The following is a 21,887-nucleotide window of genomic DNA, read 5'->3' on the forward strand; positions in this document are numbered from 1 at the left end:
TCTCTCAGACGTCTGTAGCATTAGTAGCATTAGCTAGTCTCTTAAACTTTTCAATTCAACTCCTCTCAACACTTCTGATCAGTTCTAGTCAGGCTGATAAGGTAATACTGTCTATTACAGAAGGCACAATGTCTAGGAGACATCTAAAAAATAGTTCCCTATTGAAATATAATGATAGTCGCCAATATTGTATAAAGCAGCTACATAGTGCACACATATCCTGCTGAAGATGTGCTCCATGCAAATAACGCTATCGTTTCTTCCTCCTGTTCAACATGGGCGCTTATTACGTATCAGCATCAACATTTACCTCATCTGGCCTTATCCAGAGCAACTTTTTTTCTCTCATTTTTATACAACTGAGCAATTAAGAGTTAAGGGCCTTGCTCAGGGGCCCAGCACAACCTTCCGATTGGTAGTCAAACACCTTAACCCCAATCAACATAGGCTCAGATGTCACTCATCGCCGATATCTGATTATATCTCATCATCACCCAGACCTAGTAGGTAATTCATTCATTCATTCATTTTATAATGCTTATCCGAACTTCTCGGGTCACGGGGAGCCAGGCGTCATCGGGCATCGAGGCAGGATACATCCTGGACGGAGTGCCAACCCATCAAAGGGCACACACACACTCTCTCATTCACTCACACACTACGACAATTTTCCAGAGATGCCAATCAACCAACCAACCATGCATGTCTTTGGACCGGGGAGAAAACTGGAGTACCCGGAGGAAACCCCAGAGGCACGGGGAGAACATGCAAACTCCACACACACAAGGCGGAGGTGGGAATCGACCCCCAACCCTGGAGGTGTGAGGCAAACGTGCTAACCACTAAGCCACCGTGCCCCCAACTAGTAGGTAATGTTTCACTTAATTTAAAAACAACTGATGCTTAGTTTTAAAGGATATTTGTGAATTAATCGGTCATGAATGAATCGCTATTCAGAAAATGATGCTACAACACATCCGTGCTTGCGCTCAGACATTAACTCACACAGTGATGGGCAGCACTGCCCTGTTTCAGACGGAGAGTACACAACGCTGGGATTAGAGCTAAAAATATTTTCCCATTTCCAGGCTACCATAGAACCAAAGGATCTTGCTAGCACATACTGTGAAGAAATAACATGCTGCAGTCTCCCCCTTCAATGCACCACCACCACCATCTTTTATGCCCCAATAAACCGAACAGGTTTTGTTATCAGTAGGGAAGGAGTGAAATAATCAGCAAGCAATGTGATGCTCTTCCTCAAGCTAGGGTAATAACTGACTTTGTGTGGAGTATATAAAGCATATGAAATGCAAAATGTTCACTTATTAAGTCAATGTGTTTTGTAATGCTTCTGTACAGTATACCATTATTACAAACATGTTTTGTGAAGCTGTTATGAAATCTGACAAGCTCTTTAAAACAAACCCTTTGGGCATCGCCCTCTCTCCTGTTGGTCATTATAGGGAAGGACATAATTCAAATGCCAGGGGATCAAAGAGCAAAAGACTGAAATGAAAGTTACTGCAGCCTTTAACAGCAATAAAAAAGAGCTGCCACTGATACGGCCCATTAATCTACAGATGTTACTTGCAGCTAGGGTGCTGTGCATCTTTAGCATCTCTGCTTCCATGTGTGCAAAGAAAAACATCCATCATCACAGAGAGCACAACAGTTCCTCCAGAATGATCACAGAAATGAGCCGCAAAATCAAACTCCACAATATTCCAAAGCTTTAAAATATTACAGCAGATTTTCCACAGATTTACGCCAAACTTTGGTAGTGTGAGGTTATCACAACCATTTAGCTAAAAATACGATTGTAACACACAATACAATTAAGCAATTAACTTTCACAATTTAAAAAAGATGGTGGTCTGATCTCTTACTAACACACTTGCTCGTTATGAACTGTAGTTAATTTAGACCATGTTAGAGAAGGAAGCAATGCTAAGAGTTACGTACCTGCACACCAGGGTGGCAATGATGACGCACCAGGCCGTGCAACAGCAGTCGGCATTGGGCTGTTCGCTGCTTTTCTTGCGACGGCAACAGAGCCAGAATGAGTAGAAGAGGAGGAAGAGGAGGTCCAGGGCCAGACAGGCTAGAGCCACTGCTCCCACCAGCAGAATGGACTGTAGGACAAAAGCAGAGATGGAGGAATCAGATTACTGTGAGATCTTGGTGAACATCAGATGAGATGATCTATGAATGTGCTGAATGTAATCCAATGTACCAGAGTAAACAGATGGAGGAATGATTAATGCTCGTAAAATTAACCAGACTGTATGAACATGTTGCTTATTTTGGAGCTTATTACAGAACATTTTTTTCTACATTCTGTCAGAGTAGCTAGATCTCCATTACAATTTCTAAAATAGGGTTTTTGAGAACAAATTAGAAAACATGCATTCATTGAAAAGACTGACGATAAAAATCTGAAAAGAGCTGCAGAATTTGGGGGATTTTGTGTGTTTATCATATTTACACTTGGACTATATTAAAGGTTGTGGACACCTGACAATCACACCACATGTATGCTGTATTTACAATTTACCTTCACTGGAATTCAAACTCTGTTCCAGCGTGACAATTAGGGTTGCAAAGGGGCGGAAAGTTTCCGGTAAATTTCCCTAAACTTTCCACGGGAACTTAATCTGGTAAATTTTGGAAATATTCCAAATTGGAAACTTTACGGGAATTTACGGAAATTATTTGGAAATATAGGGAAAACTATATAAACTATATCATATACAAACATAAACAACCATTTTTTTGGTCATAAGCTGACAAGCATGCAAGGTACAGTAATACAAATTTAATAAATGACCTCTTGACTGGAAAATGAAGCATTTTATTTCAAGTGAGTTTGTGTGTGTGGTAACACTCCTACTTTACTGCTTATTAAGAGTTAGTAAGGGAGTTATTAAGTTTAGGTATTGGGTACCATTAAGAATGTAGAATAAGGTAATGCAGAATAAGGCATTAATATGTGCTTAATAAGTACTAATAAATAGCCAATATTCTATTAATATTCATGATAATAAGCAACTAGTTAAATGATCCTAAAATAAAGTGTTACTGTGCATGTACAAATTGGGGAATGCAGGGTACAAATTTAACTTAAACTGCATTATTAAATCTTGTTGTTTTAAACAAAATTATGCTGCAAGATTTTTTTAACTACATTTAAGTTCCTTGTTATAGGCAACTGCATTTTTTTTTAAATTCCCAGTTAATTCCCATATATTCCCATGGAAAGTTTCCAGCCTTGAAAATTCCCAGACTTTTGCAACCTTAATGGCAATGCCCCTGTGCACGAAAGCACAAAACTCCATAAACGAACTTGAGTGTCCTGCACCGAGCCCTGACTCTGACTCAATCCCACTGAACACCTTAGGGTTAAACTGGAACCCCGACTGAACCCCAGACCTCCTCAATCTCTCATTGTCTTGATCTCACTAATGCTCTTGTAGCTGAATGAACACAAATCCCCACAGCCACGCTCCCCCGAAGCAAAACATCATACTTTTAATTCCAAGCTGCCAGACCAGGCTATTATAATCATTCTAACACCTGAAAGCCACAAATTCCTTAAACACCATTGTTTATAATGAAGCCCACAGCATGGGGCAGAGCAACAGACTTCATTGCATTTTAGATCTGTTCATCTCTGTGCACCCAGAGAACTCCTGTCTCCATGTGAGGTTTTCAAGTCTCACAAAACCACACCGTCTCCTCCTTGTGCCTTTCAACCCATGCCAAGCCGTCCATCACGCTCGCTAAGAGTTCACAGGCGACTGAAAACACAGCCATATCTGCTTGGATATACCAGTCCGAAGAACCTTATGAGTGAAAAAGCAAAAACAAGCCTTGAGGTTGAGATCACTCCAGCTGAGAGTGAAATGAAGATCTGTGGTCACCCGCTGGCTGGAACGTCACATTGCTGGGAGAGTGAAAGCAAGATGATTAAGCAGAGATAAAGTGTCCTGCTGAGGAGTTAATCATGTCATCCCACATCCACCTATAATCCGCATGAGATAAACAAATGGCTAATACAATCACCTAACTCAATAAGCCCGCCCTTGGGACTTAGCAGTGTTCGGACCAATCTTTTATAGATACGTTTTACAAACTTGGGTAATGCTAAAGAAAGATTTGACTCAATTCCTAAATACACTCCAATTACCAAAACGGTAAATGGACGTGCTTGTGATGAAACGGAAAGGCGGTTTGCACTCCATCTCTTCCTTTTATGTGGAGGAATTTGGAAAACGATGCATTATCTGATTTCCAGAGCATTTAAATAAAGACATGTAAATCATTCATGAACAAGAATTCGGCTCAGTTCCCAGTGGGGAATGCTAAACATGGATCTAAACTTGCACCTTGATTTTATACTGCACAGATACAGAGTCTTCAACCACAGAAAAAAGTCATTTAAATGTGTAAGAGAAAAACAATCATAGGAAAGACAAAAACCTTTAACCCTGAACTACAGTACCAAGGGCTTCACTGCTCTTGGATACAATAATCTTTTAACAAGCCTATGGGGCAATTTGGCATTTGTAAAGCACCAAATATACCTTGTAAATCTATATCTTTGACAAAACACCTTGTCCCTTTCTTCCTTCCTGCACCACAGGACATCCTGTAGAGGTTCAACTTCCCGTTGTGGAAGGGCCTGATCATACTGAAGCACCTGCTGCTTTCCGGTCTTGATTCTCACTGGTTCTTGCGTTCGATTCCTTCACCATCTATTACAATAGTTCCTGTAGCTGTGAATCCATGCCATTTCCTTAAAAACCTACATGACTGCAACAGTCTTATTGATAGAATCAAAAAGACCCTAGTTAATATGTGGGCTTATTTAAGTTACTCCAAAAAAAAAACCCATCCAATCAACATTTTGATCGCGTCTCCATTGACCACTTCTGATGATATTTTGTGTGACATTCAGAGTGAAACGTCCTATATGCCCAATTGTGAGAATAACTCTAGCCACAGGGATCACCTTTATCTGGTGGATTAGCGTTAGAGACCTTGCAAATAGTCTCACAATGATTACGCATTTTCGGCTAGGGCAATGATGCAATCGATTTGGCAGTCCGTTGTTGCTGGACGCACTGGGATGCCTTCATTCTCACACTAGCCCATTCATTTGAGTGGATCACAATAAATCTCTGGGTCACACTGGATCCTACAAGATGCTGTCCACTTATACCCGGGGCACGTGTTAATTGGTGTATGGGCTGAACTACAGACAGTGAACCAAACAAAGACAATAGATAGGGTGATGAAGTGTGACATGTCTGTGATTGTGAGCTGCTATGAGCTGTAGAAGTTAAGTATCTGGATGGCCTCTTGAAAAAAAAAATGCAGTAGTTTTGGAATAGTCCTGTAGTGTTTCCGCGATGGCAGTTTGACAAAGAGGTGGCTGCCTGGATGTTTGGGGTCAGCAGCAATTTTCACAGCTCTCCTCTTTGCCCCGATGGCGTACGGGTCCTTGATTTTGGCAAGTTCTCAGCTATTTATCATCTCAGCTGAGCAGACCACTGACTGCAGTCTGGTCTTGCAGATGGAAGAGGCGAGGGGAACCAGACTGTAATGGAGGTCAATATAACACTCGCTATAATGGTTGGTGGATGGTGGTTATACTCTTGACCCATGTCATGAATTAGGTGATAGGATCCATGACGGCTATAAAGTCTGACTGTTTAAATCTCTGTCCAAAACAATGGTGTCTGTTGCAGTCTCATCTCATGCATTTTCTTTTTGCCTATTTGGCAAGCGTATATAAACCTTAATAGTCAATGTCAACTAACTTCCCTTAAAGCAGTGATTGCAAACTCCCTCAAAACACAAACAAGGAAGTAAATTAAGAAATTTGCTACCTGTTGTGTATTAGGGCGTCTAGAAGTATCTTCACTGCTGTTCAACACAGTGCATAATAATAGTAAGAATTTCATAATGATGTTAGTTACAGCTAATACCTTGTTAGACCTAATCACGGGACAGACTTTCATGGCCTGATTTAGTGTAATGCTAAAGTTTCTGATATCCTTTTTGCTCTAATGGCCTAACATGTATAATACATGACACTAGTATAGTACATGCATGTCTCACGATGCTCCTTCACGTCATCACTTCATGATTTTCCTATTAGCATCACCTGTGCCCTTAAAAACAGGGGCAAAGCTAATGATAATCTGTGGTAGTTATGGTTCAGACAGGATGAAGTTATATTGTACACAATCCCACAATCTAATAGACAGCATTTTGGACATAGCTGAGATGTTGCTTGTCCGAGGGGTCAAACAGTAACTCAAACATCTCGGCAGCATTAAGGTTGTAATGGCCACACCATGGTGGTGCAGTCGGGCCACAAGTGCCACTTAGAAAGACCTATTTCATGTCTATAAGTAAACTCATTGTAGTTCGAGTTGGGACCCACTTCATGTGTGTCATCCGCAAACTCGATTGTTTTGATGTAGCTCTTTGTTGTTGTGTAGTCATTGGTGTCAAGGGATTTCAGAGGGGTGAGAAAAACTTCACTGATCGTCATGGTGTTTGAAAGGTGAAAACACTCGCCAACCTCACCACAAAAAACATTATGATCATTATAAATAAATTAGTAATTAGTCAGACTTAACCATTTTGAATCAATATACTTTACGCAAAAATGCAGGATTAAAAGTCAACACGGCTAAATTTACTGAAGATCATCCAGATGAGTAGCAGGACATCCAGATTTTAGAAAGCTCCATTCACACCAACCGTTTCACTGTGACTCTTGAAGCGGCAAAATTTATTGTGAGGAGGTTAGAAGAGAAAGGACAAAGAAAGGTTATGACTGGGAGTAGAGCCAGCAAGCACTTAGAATATGATTCATCAGTGTTTAAAGCCTAATAAATATTGTCACAGGACGGAATTGCTGGCATGCATTGATTTTCTGTGTGTAGGTTAACAATGGCTTCAGTATCACTTAGCTTTAGGCAAGTTAGTTTTAACCAGGGTTTCCCACATAAAATGTGTTAGTTAAGGCGGTAGGGTTGTTCAACTGGCTAGTTATCCTCCAGACAGTGACAGACCATGTCTTTCTCTCATTTCGGCCGTGTGGCGCGCGTGCCCGCTCGTGGTGTGAAGCGCGTCTGCGCTATTCTCCGAGATGCACTTGACGGCCTTTTGTGCAGCGGATTTTTTTTTTTGGGACGACCTAGTTAAGGCGGTAGGGTTTCCCAGCTTAGTCCTGTTTAACGTACAGTGTAATGTACATTAAAGGATCTTGACACCAAGTGCTGAAATTTGCTACATAAAAAACTCCATCTGAATATTTTGGAAGTACTAAAAAATCCTGCTTTTGTTACATTGGCCAAATATTAGCAGCCTTAAACCTTAAAATTTGACCAATCCGCTTTAAGACATTTGGAATACATTCATCAGCAGCTAGCGTCGAATTTAGCAATATCTGTATATCTGTACGGCTGTGATTCAGCTGATACTCGCTGTAATACCTGCATAAAACTGCTTCTAATATTAAAGAATTTAATATCGAGTGACTGACATTTGGGACACAATATGGCCAAACATTGTCTATTTTCGATATGGATCCCAAAGAGGCTACACCCTTTTATCACTCTCTTTGTTGTATGCTAGTACCTCACATTGCTTTGTACATTTCTGTTAAAGGTATAGCTGGTAAAATTGTCTCTCTTTCTTCATTTTCATATTAATCGGACAAGCGTTGACATTTTAAGCCCAAAGTTACTGAAAAGTAAGTTTGTCGTGTCCTCTGATGAGGTCATTAACACTACTGTAATAACTGTTTTGAACTAGGATGTGGAATTTTACAAAGCGAACACAGACGCGTGGATACACACAGTCCGGAGCGGTTATAGGAAACATAGGCACTCTTTGAACGGTGCTCAAATAATCAAATTAATGAATTAGAACAAATCAGTATTTAATAGCTATCTAATTGGCAAAAATGGACTTGACTAATAAACCAAGTCTGCTTATGGTGTGATTTGTGTGTGAATTTACCACGCATAGGCCTCTACTGAGTGAAGCTAGATAACAGTAAAGCTTTAAACCTATACACCCAATTGCTTCCTTTTTTTTTAATTCCCAAGGGCCTGGAAAAGAGGGTTCGTGGCAATTAGCGAGATTACAATCCTGCCACACACACCCCATTTCAACAGCTCACTGTTTAAAGACGGGAAGAGCTCCAGACCCTGCTCCTCTAAACAGCAGTAATCGCGTGAAGATTATCTTAATAGGCCTTCTCCTTCCTGATGCTGAATGTGGTCCACCACAGCGCAGCTTCTACTAAAAATAACATCCTCACAGGAGAGAAAAAGCAGACAGATTTGCAGATATGAGCTCTATCTATTGTTTAAAATCATGAATGTTGCTTGCAAATCATCCACATTCAGCAGCCTCACCTAAATACACAACTGGTATTAGTAGAGATATCCAGGATCAGTACTGAGCTGATAGTAGCACAAAATGGAGGATGTAAACATTACTGAGAAAACGTGCTGAATGTTAGGTCCTTAAAAAAAAAAAAAAAAAAAAAAAACAGGAAAGGGACTCAAAAAAACAAACAAAAAAAACCAAAAACACAGATTTGATAATACTTTCTACTTGTTATGTATTTTATATCTGCAATGCAAATTCTGGGGGTTTCCCACAGAAAATTTGTTAGTTAAGGCGGTAGAGTTAGGCAGCAGGGTTTGGCGGAACGCTTGGGCGGATAGACGGTCAATGTTTGATCATTTTACCGTGGCCCGCTGGGTCTGGGGGGTGGCGGCTATACAATTAATTTAAAATTAATAATTTTAATTTAATTGTATTTAAACATGCCTTTTTAACTCACTACAACGCTAAATCAATGAGAACCCTTAGCTTGTTTCTTTGCAGCGAGACGGTTCCATCTGGGGTAATAGTCCAGTTTATTCCGTTGTTTTGTTTGGTTGATGTCACTGCAGAAAACCCCACTTCACACAGATAACATGTCGGAAATGGTGATAGGGATTTAAGTGCTGTCTGTGGCAGCAATCTCAGGGTATTCCGTCATGACTTTAATCCAGAACACCGGCAGAGTTTCTAACTTTCTAACGACGTCTGTTTCATACTCATTTTTGCACTGTTAAACATGAGAAAGTACCGGTAAACAGAGAGAAGAGCGATACACACCTTCTCTCCACCAAAGCTACAACGCCGCTCAGCTCCAGACGTCACCTAAACTCGGCCCGATATCATGATATTGTGCGCATGCGCGGTATTGGTGCGGCTTTAGGTGACGTCTCTCAGCTCCCGGTTAACCTCTCGTCCATGGAGAGTCGCACAAACCCGAGAGAAAAACACCTTGGGCGGCCCGGTACCATTTGGTCCACAGACCGGTACCGGTCCGCGGCCCGGGGGTTGGGGACCACTGAGATAGGCCACAGACTCTGTACTACATTTAACAATTATTAAAAACAGGCACGTGCAACCTAGCTAGCAGGTGAAGAACTCAAACAACAAAATCACCAGCTAACTTTCTTTAAATTTGTAAGAGCTATAGACTAATACAATAACAGGCTTAAATAAACCCAAAACATAAGTCCACCTACAGTTCTCACGGACACGCGTTTTATCAACTGGCTAGTTATCCTCCAGACTGTGAAGGACCACGTCTTTCTCTCATTTCGGCCGTGTGGCACGCGTGCCCGCTCGCGGTGTGAATCGTCTGCACTATTCTCCAAGATGCACTTAACGGCCTTTTGTGCAGCGGAATTTTTAATTTTTTTGGACGACCTAGTTAAGGCGGTAGGGTTTCCCAGCTTAGGTGGGCCGCCCGAACTGCAAAGTGCTGCGGGAAACCCTGCAAATGATTTTGTTGTGAAAGCTTTTAACTGTGAAAGAATTATATTCATATAATTTTTTTATCTTTTTTTTTATATTTATTCTAACATTTAAATGATTAGTTTTTAAACAATATTGGATAAATATCGGTATCGGTTACACCAGAGACCTGGTTACGACCCTCAGGTCATGTTAGAACACAGACTTTGAGTTTATTCAGTATTTTAATAATATATGCAGTAGAAAAACAAATACTTGTTACTGTAAGTCAATTCAATCTGCGGTAGAACACGATACTGACAAAGCTAGGTTTGAGAGTGAAATCATTCGAACACTATTAAATCTAATCCTATGTAGAGAAATGTATGCTAGCGGCGTTTAGTGGCATATCGGTAACAACAAGCAACGAGTCGAGGTCTGACCTGAAGATACGACGAGGTTTCCTGTATGCTGGATATTTAGTATGACATACTAAGCTTTAGAAACAAACAATCAATCAAAAAAGAGTAATCTACTGATTAATTTACCTGTTAACAGCATTGAACCGTATCTTAACATTCAGGCTGAGCAAGATGATGATATAATATTGAAATTGTGAGAAATTCTTGAAGATATTTTGGCAGCATGGTGATTTCCTTAAAAAAATAATAATAAAAAAAAGTAAAAAAAAAAAAAAAGTAAAAATAAACATTGTACAAAATTTGATTGGAATCTGCTAATTTATTACGGAAACAATATATCTGTTACATTTTTGAATGAGCTACTTTTTTTTCTTTTATCGGATTCAAGAACATTTAAGAACATTAAGAATGTAGTCCCATCATATGACCTTAAATAATTCCAACAGCACACATACTGCATCATCAGTTCTGTGGAATTGCTGACACGCAGTGGAAAAATAAAATGCCCCGATCGTCGCTTGTGTGGAAAGACGCTCTGTTTAACATTGCTATGAACGAGATCTGCTGACGGAGGACTGCATGCGACAATCTGGTCTTCCACAGACGACATCTACCAAATGACTGGGAAGAGGATGCAGGAAAACATCAAATTCATGAAGCAAAATACTTCTCACCTAGTATTAGTTTAAATAAAGAAATATAAAAATGTTGAGCTTTGACATTGTAAAAAGCCGTTTTAAGGTTTCTAGATTTTCACAGATGTACTGAAAGTAATTAATAGCATTTCTTAGGATCCAGTTAGACATTGTGTGGAAAACGAGACCAACAGTGAACAAATCTCATTTAGCGTTAAAGAAAAAAAAGAGAGAGAGAGAGGGACTTAAGTTTGCTCTGTGTGTGTGTTCAGAAAATGAGAGGATTCACATCAACATTCTAACCCAGTCTTGTTCCAGAAGGTTCCTTTACTGTCTACGGCAAGCTACATTAACGAAGGTCCTCGAATTTGCTTGCGAATGTCTACCTTTAACACTGTTGCCATGTCTCATGAATTAAACCAAATCTTTTAACCTTCTTAATGTACTAGACTTAGAAACATTTTCATCACTATACTTATTCGTAAATCACAGTATCGCCTTACAGTATTTCTTTTCCTTGGGGATTCGTTCAGTTTCCGCTGAGTCATGAGGAAAGAAAAAGTGAAGCCGCGTTTATGTGTCAAGAGCAGAAAGTTTAGATGGCACTTTGGGAATGTGGTGTAAATCTCAGTTGGGGTATAATCAGTCGTTTTTCAGTCTTTGAACACCACAGGAGCACACGTGACCACACACACACATGATAATGTAAAACATCTTAGGAAACACTAACCCTATTAACCTGTTGGAATTTCACTAATAAAAAGAAACTAATAAAACCCCAGTACCACAAGTGAGCAAGCGGTCTCCATTAGAGAAGGTACTTCCCAGACAGCAGCACCTTTGAAATTCACCGGCATTCTCCAACGCTAAGGGGGTCATGTGACGAATTATTTTCTGTCATCTGCTGAGAGAAACAGCTTGTGTTTCCTGTCTGGCTCGATGACGAGACCGCCTCGTCAGCCTCGCCGCGCCATACCATGCCAACAAACTGACAAAACAGATTAGCAACACCCAAGCTCCCGCTTTCTGCTCCACAAACAGCATTCCTGTAAACGATGTGCTGGAACAGCTAAAATCATCAGGCGCGCTCACACACACACACACACACACACACACACACACACACACACACACACACACACACACACACACACACACACACACCTTGCATTCCATTTGCTTTTAGCCATCTTGTGTTCCATGGGTTCAGTCTTAGCCATCTTGTGTTCCATGGGCTTGTTCTTAGTGTTCTATGGATTTGGTCTAAGGCCATATATATTTGTGGAATCATTTCATAAATGTGTCATTAATAAATAACCCAAGATTAAGTTAGACCCTCATCTTTTTGTCTAATATAATTGAGTAATTCTTATAATTTCATCATGGAGAGCAGAAAACGTACCATATTCTCCAAGTCGCATGCTGTTGAGTTCCTATGAGCAAGATACAAAATGACCGGCATAAATAGACAGCTATTTATTTAAATTTTACGTGTGCGGTACAGAGGCATGATGTTCCTGGTAGGGGCAAATGACAAAACGACATACAAGTGGTTAAATTACATGAAAGAAAGTTTAAGAGACTGTTAAGAGAGCATGATGCTGATTCAGGTAGCCTGTTTTGCTAATCTGTTAATAATTCGGGCATTAAACTCAGCACATAAATGAAATGAGCCTTTTCCTCATTAATGAATACATTATTTAATTTGTACTCAGTAAGTACCTAGCTATTGACCAGCTGATCAGTTCACACAACAAATGTGACAGGGTCGCTGTATGCGTTCTTGTGCGCAGGATTATAAGGTGCTATGCGGTCATTAAATAGGCTCTGACTACAAAAGATTTAGCAACATATTTTGTGCCTCAAGATGCTTTATAAACTGCTCACGCATACAATCATTGTATGTCCAACGTGTAGGATTTTCTGTAAATGAGGCCCCAAGTTCTTTTTGAAACCCGAAACCCCCTTGCATTGCATGAGAAGCACTTTGTCCCTTTGACCCCCAGCGCTACGCACTGAGAGAGAACAGCACTGTCACAGACTAGCTCCATCTCCCCCTCACCGCGTACAGGGAGTGGAAAAACCTGCAGTACTTCAGCTCCAACAGGAAAGAAGTGCTGTTCACTTGGAAAGGTGCCTATTAAGGGCTTTAAAGGGATGGCTAGAGTTACTAGAGAGAGTACTGTTTTACAGCACTGATGGCTAGCTGGCAAGAGGGAAAGCACACGTCGACCTTGCCTCATGAAAAGGACAGGAGACGTTGTCGGGTCAGACAGCATTAATACACATTCATAAGAATGAATACACAATGAGGACATAGCTTGTTGAATAGGCTTAATTTAAAAACGAACATTGGTTCCGCATGATTTAAGTGACTAGCGTCTTTGCGACGTGTTCGTACATACATGATTTCAGCTCAGAATTCAATCAAACACCAAGTATACAAATGAGCTGAGAATCGAACCCATGACCCTGGAGTTTTACACCCAATACCACAACACTAATATTTGCTGTATTTCAGATTAGCACCAACATCCTTATGAGATTTCACACCGTAACTGGTTTAACGTTAACAATACGTGGATTGATCACGCTCACATTAAATCATTCAATATGCCCATTAAGAAACTTAAAAACCTAAATAAATGTTCATGTAAACAATCACGAGGAATCCCATTTTCTTGAGATACGTAATATTTTACTGTAAATTTATTCTTTAATCTCTCATCATTAAAAACCAAATCCAGCTAATCGTTTTAAACGTGATCTAGCATGCAGAAGAAAAACGCAGGATAGTCCTAGCGACAGAGCATTACTAGTGGAAAGACAAAGATAAGCATTCATTTTCTATGTTCCTGTGAGTTCTTAACTTTATGCGACTTAGATGTGTTGCATTAAGATAACGAATTCAAACCTCAAACGATTCCTCAAGTTACTATGCACTGCTCAAAAGTTTAATCTTGACCTGTAATACACAGTCTTATTACATGTAAATAAAGACATTACGAAAAAAAAAATAAAAATAAAACTTGGAATGATGATGGAAGATCACTGGTGTCTCTGCACGGTGTTTGTAGCTAATGCAGTTAACTTCTTACGTGTAAAATACGGTATGAAAATCCAAAAAATAAATCAATAAATAAACAAACAAACAAACATAAAAATAATTGCTACAGATTGTTATTTCATTTGTGTTTATCTAGTGCTTTCTGACGGACAGAAAATTAATGCTAATCTGCTGACAAAGCTAACACAAAACCTGAAATGTAACATATTTCCATACTACTTTTTTACTCTAGTAAAACATTGTGTGAAAGAATTTGTTTTGGTTGCATTTTAACCACTACCCTAAAATGCCCACAAGAGACAAACTACAAGCAGAGTCCCTAATCTGAATCTTCGAGTAACTTCTGTTTTATGTAGCATTGCACACAACCTGTGGTTTTAGCCTCACAAAACTATAAATGTTGAAATGCTGGAAACTATTCCTTGTTCCTGTTAGTAACCTGCTAAAAATCGTACACAAACCTATTTATATATTTTTCCTCCCTGCCGCTATGGTTTTTAGAGATATGCTAACATCTCCAAAATACTAACATACAAACAAGATACTAACATCTCCAAAACAAAGCCAAAATGATATAATTTGGCACGATGACATTTCTGCACTGTGTCGAAGATATTTGTATACATTTGTAACATACATTAGAGATGCATCTCTAATATGATCAGTAACAATGAGTCCCTACGCGATATACCCCTTTTTGGTTTTTTGTTACTGGACAACCAATCACAGTCTTCAAAAAAACAATGTTTCCATACCTAGTAACGGGTTAAACTCCGCCTCCACTCTAAAAATAAAAGTTGTTGTATTTACCTTGGTCAGATCTGCTCTGAGATCAGTCTTGGATTACTTTTAAGATAAGATTCCTAGTTGGAAATTTTTATGCTAAATTAGGAGCTCTCGGAGATCATTCTTACAATCTTTATAAAACATTTCCATGTAACAAAGGAAGAGTCTACAAATATGTGAAAATGAAACTCATGCCGTGTCACAAGCCTTCTGAGCTCAGCTATTAACTAATGTGCAAACATGGCCCAATGCAAACAGAACAACACACAGGAACAAAACTGGGGCAGCTGTAATTACAGAGACATGAAGGGAATACGATAAAAAAAAATAAAATAAAATTCTTTTGTGCTAAAGTCAAAGCGCTTATAGATGTTAATAAATCGTTCATAGGAACCGTGTTGTCATGTCATGTTCGGGGTGAAGGCCTTGATATCATATTCGAGTTTCAATCAAATATTTTATTTTTCCCACCATACACAGAGGATGTATGCTCAGTATATGTAAGGCAGCGGTGTCCGATCTTATCCACAAAGGGCCGGTGTGGGTGCAGGTTTTCATTCCAACCAAGCAGAAGCCACACCAGAGTCTACTAAAAGCCAAGAACAACTGATTAAACAGGTGGAATCAGGTGTAGCTTCTGCTTGGTGGGAATGAAATCCTGCACCCACACCGGCCCTTTGTGGATAAGATTGGACACGGCTGATGTAAGGTATAACATATGACAGAAGGTGAAGTCGGTTGAAGGTAACTGAGGTATCTTACAGTATGTTTATTACTATATTTCTTCTTTATCTGAAAGCAATCGTATTAACACTGCTTCCATGTGAACAGACCTCAAGATGCAACAACAGATAATACCCCAGACCTTCTAAACTCATCATCCTGGTGACCCACGCTTGAATATTTATGCCAGGTTATTAATTATGAATACAATTCTGCAGATGCAGAGGCAAAGTCGGGCGGTCGTCTGCCTCTTTGTTCTTTTATTCGGCTTACAAAAAAAAAAAAAAAAAGGAGCAGGTTGAGAAAAGAAGCTTCTGTCGAGATGAAATGTGGGACAAAATTCACAATTAAGAGAGTGAGGTGAGGAGAAGGCTTGGCCTGGTGTAGCTGGGTTAAGTCGTATGTGATGCCCGAGTGGCATCGTGGAGGACGGATGGTTGGGCAGGCGAACTGGCGGCGGGCGATAGGTCTCCCCTCCCCCACCCTCAGCTGTGCTGTACGCTACATGCCAGATTAGCTTAACTCACGTCGCAGAAGACAACAAATACAAATCCGAGCACTGATACTCACTGATGTCCTTCTGACTGCATAGTCAATGCTTCAGATCTAACAAGACAACATGTCTTTATGGCGATTGATTTAAAGGAAATACTTGTAGCTGTGACAGTAGAACTGATTTAAATGTAATATGGCACGTGCCTTTTGTTTACTGTTCACACCGTGATGTCGATTTAACGTCACCTGCCGGGCACAGGACTAAAGTGTTTCAGAAGCGTTTTTACTTTTTTACTAGAAAAAAAACACTTATGCATGAACCAGCTGTATGAAGAGAAACCGAGAAAATTCAGTGCAAATGATAATATTCATCTAAAACTATTTTTTAACGAGTAAGAGTTCCATATCGCTATCACACATCATGATCAGGCATTCTTAACTAAACTGAACGTGTTGTGTTTCTGCTGAACAATCAGAATACACACGGAGCGACACACGGAGAATGAGACACTGTGACGCATACACAAGGCCTGAAAATGTAGGCCAAGCAGACATGTACTCAGCGGCGACAAACAGGAAATAAACCCTGAATCATTTTGGTTTGTTGTATGACAACCGGTTGTGCGGCAGTCTATTCAAACGTGGCTGTACTCACGCTCTCTCCGAACTAGGAAAATAACAAAATAAAAATGCTGGGAATTCCTCATCCTCATCTACTCAGAAGTGTTCCAGACAGAAAACAAGCAGCACTTCATACTGTTAAATTATTCTAGAAAATCGAGAAATATTTCCTTTGAATCAATCTCTATACAAAGGTATCATCTGGTAAAAATAATGGTTGTCTGACTAAACGGTCACTAACAAAAGACAACAAGGAGGCCATTTTTTCCCCTACTCGAGCACCTCTGATCATCTTTTCCACTTGTTCTACTTTCTGTTTTTCCAGTCGGGGTCGCCACAGCAAATCATCTGTTTCCACATAACTTTATCCTTGGCATCCTCTACTCTTGCACCAATTTAATTAATGTCCTCATTTAACACATCCATATATCTCCTCTTTGGCCTTCCTCTCGACCTCTTACCTGGAAGCTCCATCTCCTACATCTTTCTACCAATATAACCATCTCAATCTATCCTCTCTGACCTTGTCCCCAAAACAGCCAACCTGAGCTGTCCCTTTGAAGTGCTCCTTCCTAATCCCGTCCATCCTCGTCACTCCTAAAGAGAACCTCAACATCCTCAGCTCTGCGACCTCCATCTCTGACTCGTGTCTTTTCCTCACTGCTACAGTCTCTAATCTGTACAGCTGAGCTGCTCTCACTACTGCCTTCTATACCTTTTTTTCACTTCTATGAACTGAAATCTCAAACAACTCCATTATCATTTGCTCATTCCAGCATTCCCAAGTTAAATATGAGTGGGATTTGTTTCTCTTTGGCCTCAGGCTTTGTATCAGACTAAGAAAAATCATCTCCTTTGCGTTAGTCGCCCACCATCCACCCCCAACCCCCAAACCCCCAACCGGTCACTCTTCCACTTTTGTCTTTTCATTGCCAATTCTATTTTATGAAGTCTTTAAGTTAATTACCTCTTCCTCTGTACATCTTTTTATATCTCAACGATATTTTCCCTTCCGCTGCTTCTTAATAACCACCCTTTACCTCTATACAGCAACAGCTGACTGACTCGACATTTCACACTACTGAGGTTGATTGTTCTTAAGGCTTCTTAAAAGACCTTAAAAAAAATGAGCCAGAAATTATTCAGTAGTTCATTGTTAAATATTAGAAATAATAAAAATGTTGAGTAATCGTGACTAAGAGGATCGGTGGTGGTTTAACATTATTTAAGCCAAAAGTTTATTAAATCCCATAACAAAGGGAAACAAAATGCTAGTAATCCATAAACACTGGTGCAAGTCATTAAAACACAGTATACCCAGACAAATGGGAGAGCAGCCCAACACCTGAATCGACAGCTGTCACTTCCCCAGCATGCTTCACTTTGGTCAGGACACTTGGTGTAGTGTTTATTCAGGCGTCAGTGAGCCAAAACTTTGTTTTGTTTTTCCAGCTGATGGGAGAATGTCGGTAAAGTCTGTCATATAGCACTCAAAGAGTCTTGCTTTAGAACAGCCTTTTAGTATTTCTGAACTTTTCAGAAGAAACACACAGGATTTAAGGCCGAAAATCGATATAATGTTAGAGGAGACAAAACATAACGCTGCCAGGAGATGAGGCGGAATTTCTCCTCGGCATTGACTCGAGGATTTCACGTGATCCAACTCCAAATGCTGACAAGCATTTGCAAGCAGCTTCCTATAAGCTGTTCAACCAGGTTAAATAAAATAAAATAAAAAACAAGAACAATGAATTAATAAAGCAGCAAATAATACGATACAACACACCTACTTAACATACACATGGGACAGGAACAGGCTTGCTAATCTACCAATTAACTCCCATTTAGGAAACGGCAGACAGAAGCAATCGATAATGAAATCGATCTGCACTCGAATGAGCAAGTACTCGGGAAATATAAGGACAAACCTAAAACATCTGCCTGGTCGGCTGATTGTCCTGAAGCTAAAGTGGAGATTTAACGTCGAGAGCTGGACCTTTGTGTCTCGGTAATAAAGAGATCAGATAATAAAACAGAGAAAGAATTGACAGCAGCAGCTGAAGGAACACACACATTGGGAGATAAGAACAACATAAATTATCACAGAGCAAATAAAATGGTACCGAAACAAAGCAATAACAAAACAATTCAAAGGACTAGCGTGTGGAAATGGACAGTGGACACACAAAAAAAGTGCATCAGCTTATTTCTAAAGCATTTTGAACAATTATTTATAGACATCAAGCTTTTTTTTCATGGTCTGGTCTTTATTTATGACATCATCTGTCGTCATAGAGTGATGCAGGCTTACCTTCTCTAAACACTGAACTGGAGACGCCAGCATTACAGATTATTGTTCAGTGTTTATTGTTCAGGCTGAGAGCAGCCACGGTTACCTCCACGTCGCTGGTGGAAATTACGTGTTACGACTTTTAGTGGAAAGTGGCAGAAGTTGCTCTTAGGTGTAAAGCAGTGTGTGAAGGAGTGTGTGAATGTGTAGGTACATGATGCCAGCTGCAATGGACTGATGCCCAATCCAAGTAGTGTTCTTGAATAATCTTCCATTCATCCATTTACACAGCTCCAGTAAGCATTTATGAACGAAAGGTAATTAAATTCGCGGTAAGCAGGTTGTGGCTCACCTGGATTGTCTTTCGCTATCTGTTACTTCAGTACCAAAAAAAAAAAAAAAAACAACCAAAGCTGAGATTCACATCTCCAACACCACCAACCAAATCAGCGTCATTTAATACGCTGGAAGGATCTGATCAAATCTATGTCCTTCTAACGAAGTGCAAGCACAGACATGTGAAAAATGCAGAATTGTAGCCAAGACCAAGATTTGAGACTTGAGATTTCCCCAGATTCAGTAGTTATTCCCCTTCGAGTTATTCCCAAGTTTATACACTCAGAATAGCCTTGCATGCATTTCATACAGTGGTCAAGCGTTATTAGACATCGGTCACAGCTGCACAGATGGTTAAATTGCATTTTGTTGCTATGTAGCTGTACTATGAAATGGCAATAAAGGTCTAACTACCTAACTAACTATCTACCTATAATATAGATCTAACTATCTATTTAGTGTTAAATATAAAATGACTTCCGTAGGGTTACTTTCACAGAACCTGTATCATAAAGTGCACCATTTTGAAGTGCAGGCATTTTAAGGCATTTTAACCAGTAAATACAATGTTCAAACAAAACACAATTATACACAATAATACAATATATTTTTTATTTTTCTGCTTGCCAGGTACTGTTAAAACATTAAATAAGAGGTGTATGCAACAGCAAGTCGGCTGCACTCAACATACAACAGAAAGTAAATGATAAATAGTGAAGCTACGAGCTATGAGCATCTTTATCTTCAAAGATGGCACGACTCTCTCTAGGACTTCCTTTCTTTTTGTTTACTTTCTGCATGTTTGGTCACCCTACCGTGATAACTTACACCAAAGAAGTTTTTTGGAACTCTTTTGCATTATCAGAACTGTCGAACATCGCATGAATCCGTGCACAAAAGCAGAATATTGCACAATATTGTTTTTTGCACTACTGTGCACTTCTCACACTTTATGTACATAACTGATCAGTCATATATTCTGTATTTATATTTAATACTCATACTGTCTATATTGTATCTCATCTTTATTGTCTTGTATAATATAACGTTATTTATGTCTGTACTTTTGAGAGTCACAAACAACTGGAACCAAATTTCTTGTGTGTGTCAACACAGCCAATAAACCTGATTCTGATGATGCAATTCATTTCAGACACATGGACTGTCTCCTTAATGGGATCCTACCACCTTACGGACTATGGACAAAGTCCCTCATGGAGTTTTCACACCAATTAATGTAAGTTTATTGTTGTTGTTTTTTTAGAAATATGTTTATTGGTTCAAATAACAATGAGGATTTTTTTTTTTTACCCGGCCTTTGGTCGAAGGTAATAGTTAATAGATTCATATTTCCCATCATGCATCACTATACAGATTGGTTTGTTGAATCGGAACGCTTTTATATATAAACAAACCAAACCAACGAAAGAAAACACACCAGGTTCTGAAACCAATACTCCTAAACAAGTCAGGTTAATTGACGTTCCTCAACTTTAGGGAAACACTAAAAGTTTATTAAAGAGGAATTAATATTGAGAACTAGGTATTGCGTTAATACCGATAAAAACAATCTGATATCGTGACTTAAAGCATGATGATATAACAGGTGACACACCATCACAGTGATCTGGATGTGATTCCGGATTAAAGATCAAAACAAACCTTAATGCAAACTGTAACTGTGAAAATACCAAGAGGAGATACTACAGTATTTGTCTACAATACAACTAACCACATAAGAAACATCTAAAACGTTAAATAAATGTCTTGCACAGCGAGACTGAGAGCAAAAAAGAATGAGTACTGAGCACTGACATATGTCAGTGTATATACATGTACCCCAAATACCCTAAATATGTAGTGTATATAGCCTATATACCCTAGTCATGTAGTGTATATATACCCTAAATATGTAGTGTATATACCCTAAAGTCCCTATATATGTAGTGTATATAGCCTAAATATATAGCCAGGTCTTCAGGAAGATCAAGAGAAGAAAGGCACCAGGCCCAGACAGTGTTTCACCAGCCTGTCTGAAAACCTGTGCTGATCAGCTGGGCCCATCTTCACACGGATCTTCAACAGATCACTGGAGCTGTGTGAAGTCCCCTCATGCTTCAAAAGCTCCATCATCAACCCCGTCCCAAAGAAACCTAAAATTACCGGACTAAATGACTACAGGCCTGTGGCTCTAATGTCTGTGGTCATGAAATCAATTGAAAGACTGGTTCTGGCTTATCTGAAGGACCCTTACTGGACCCTCTGCAGTTTGCTTACAGAGCAAACAGGTCTGTGAATGATGCAGTCAATATGGGACTGCATTATGTTCTGCAGCATCTGTACAGACCAGGGACTTATGTGAGGATCCTGTTCGTGGACTTCAGCTCTGCCTTTAACACCATCATCCCATCACTACTCCAGCCCAAATTAACCCAGCTCTCCGTGCCCTCCTCTGTCTGTCAGTGGATCACCAGCTTTCTCACAGACAGGCACAACTAGTATGACTGGGGAAACTCAAATCCAGCACCCGCACCATCAGCACTGGCGCCCCTCATGGTTGTGTCCACTGCTCTTCTCCCTGTACACGAATGACTGCACCTCTAAATGACCCCTCTGTCAAGCTCCTGAAGTTTGCAGACGACACCACACTGATCGGCCTCATCCAGGAACGGTGACAAGTCTGC

The 21,887-nt window shown here is 39.8% G+C and overlaps 1 protein-coding gene across 1 annotated transcript in view; it reads right to left on the minus strand.

The window, feature by feature from the left end:
* Positions 1-21,887, minus strand: part of ttyh3a (tweety family member 3a) — a 55,583-nt gene that overhangs the window by 30,713 nt on the left and 2,983 nt on the right. The window contains exon 2 of the mRNA XM_027173852.2: positions 1,966-2,135. Coding sequence (XP_027029653.1) covers positions 1,966-2,135 — 170 coding nt within the window. The remainder of the gene's footprint in view (positions 1-1,965; positions 2,136-21,887) is intronic.

This window comes from Tachysurus fulvidraco, chromosome 24 (genome assembly GCF_022655615.1).
Source record: "Tachysurus fulvidraco isolate hzauxx_2018 chromosome 24, HZAU_PFXX_2.0, whole genome shotgun sequence".
Taxonomy (NCBI): Eukaryota; Metazoa; Chordata; class Actinopteri; order Siluriformes; family Bagridae; genus Tachysurus; species Tachysurus fulvidraco.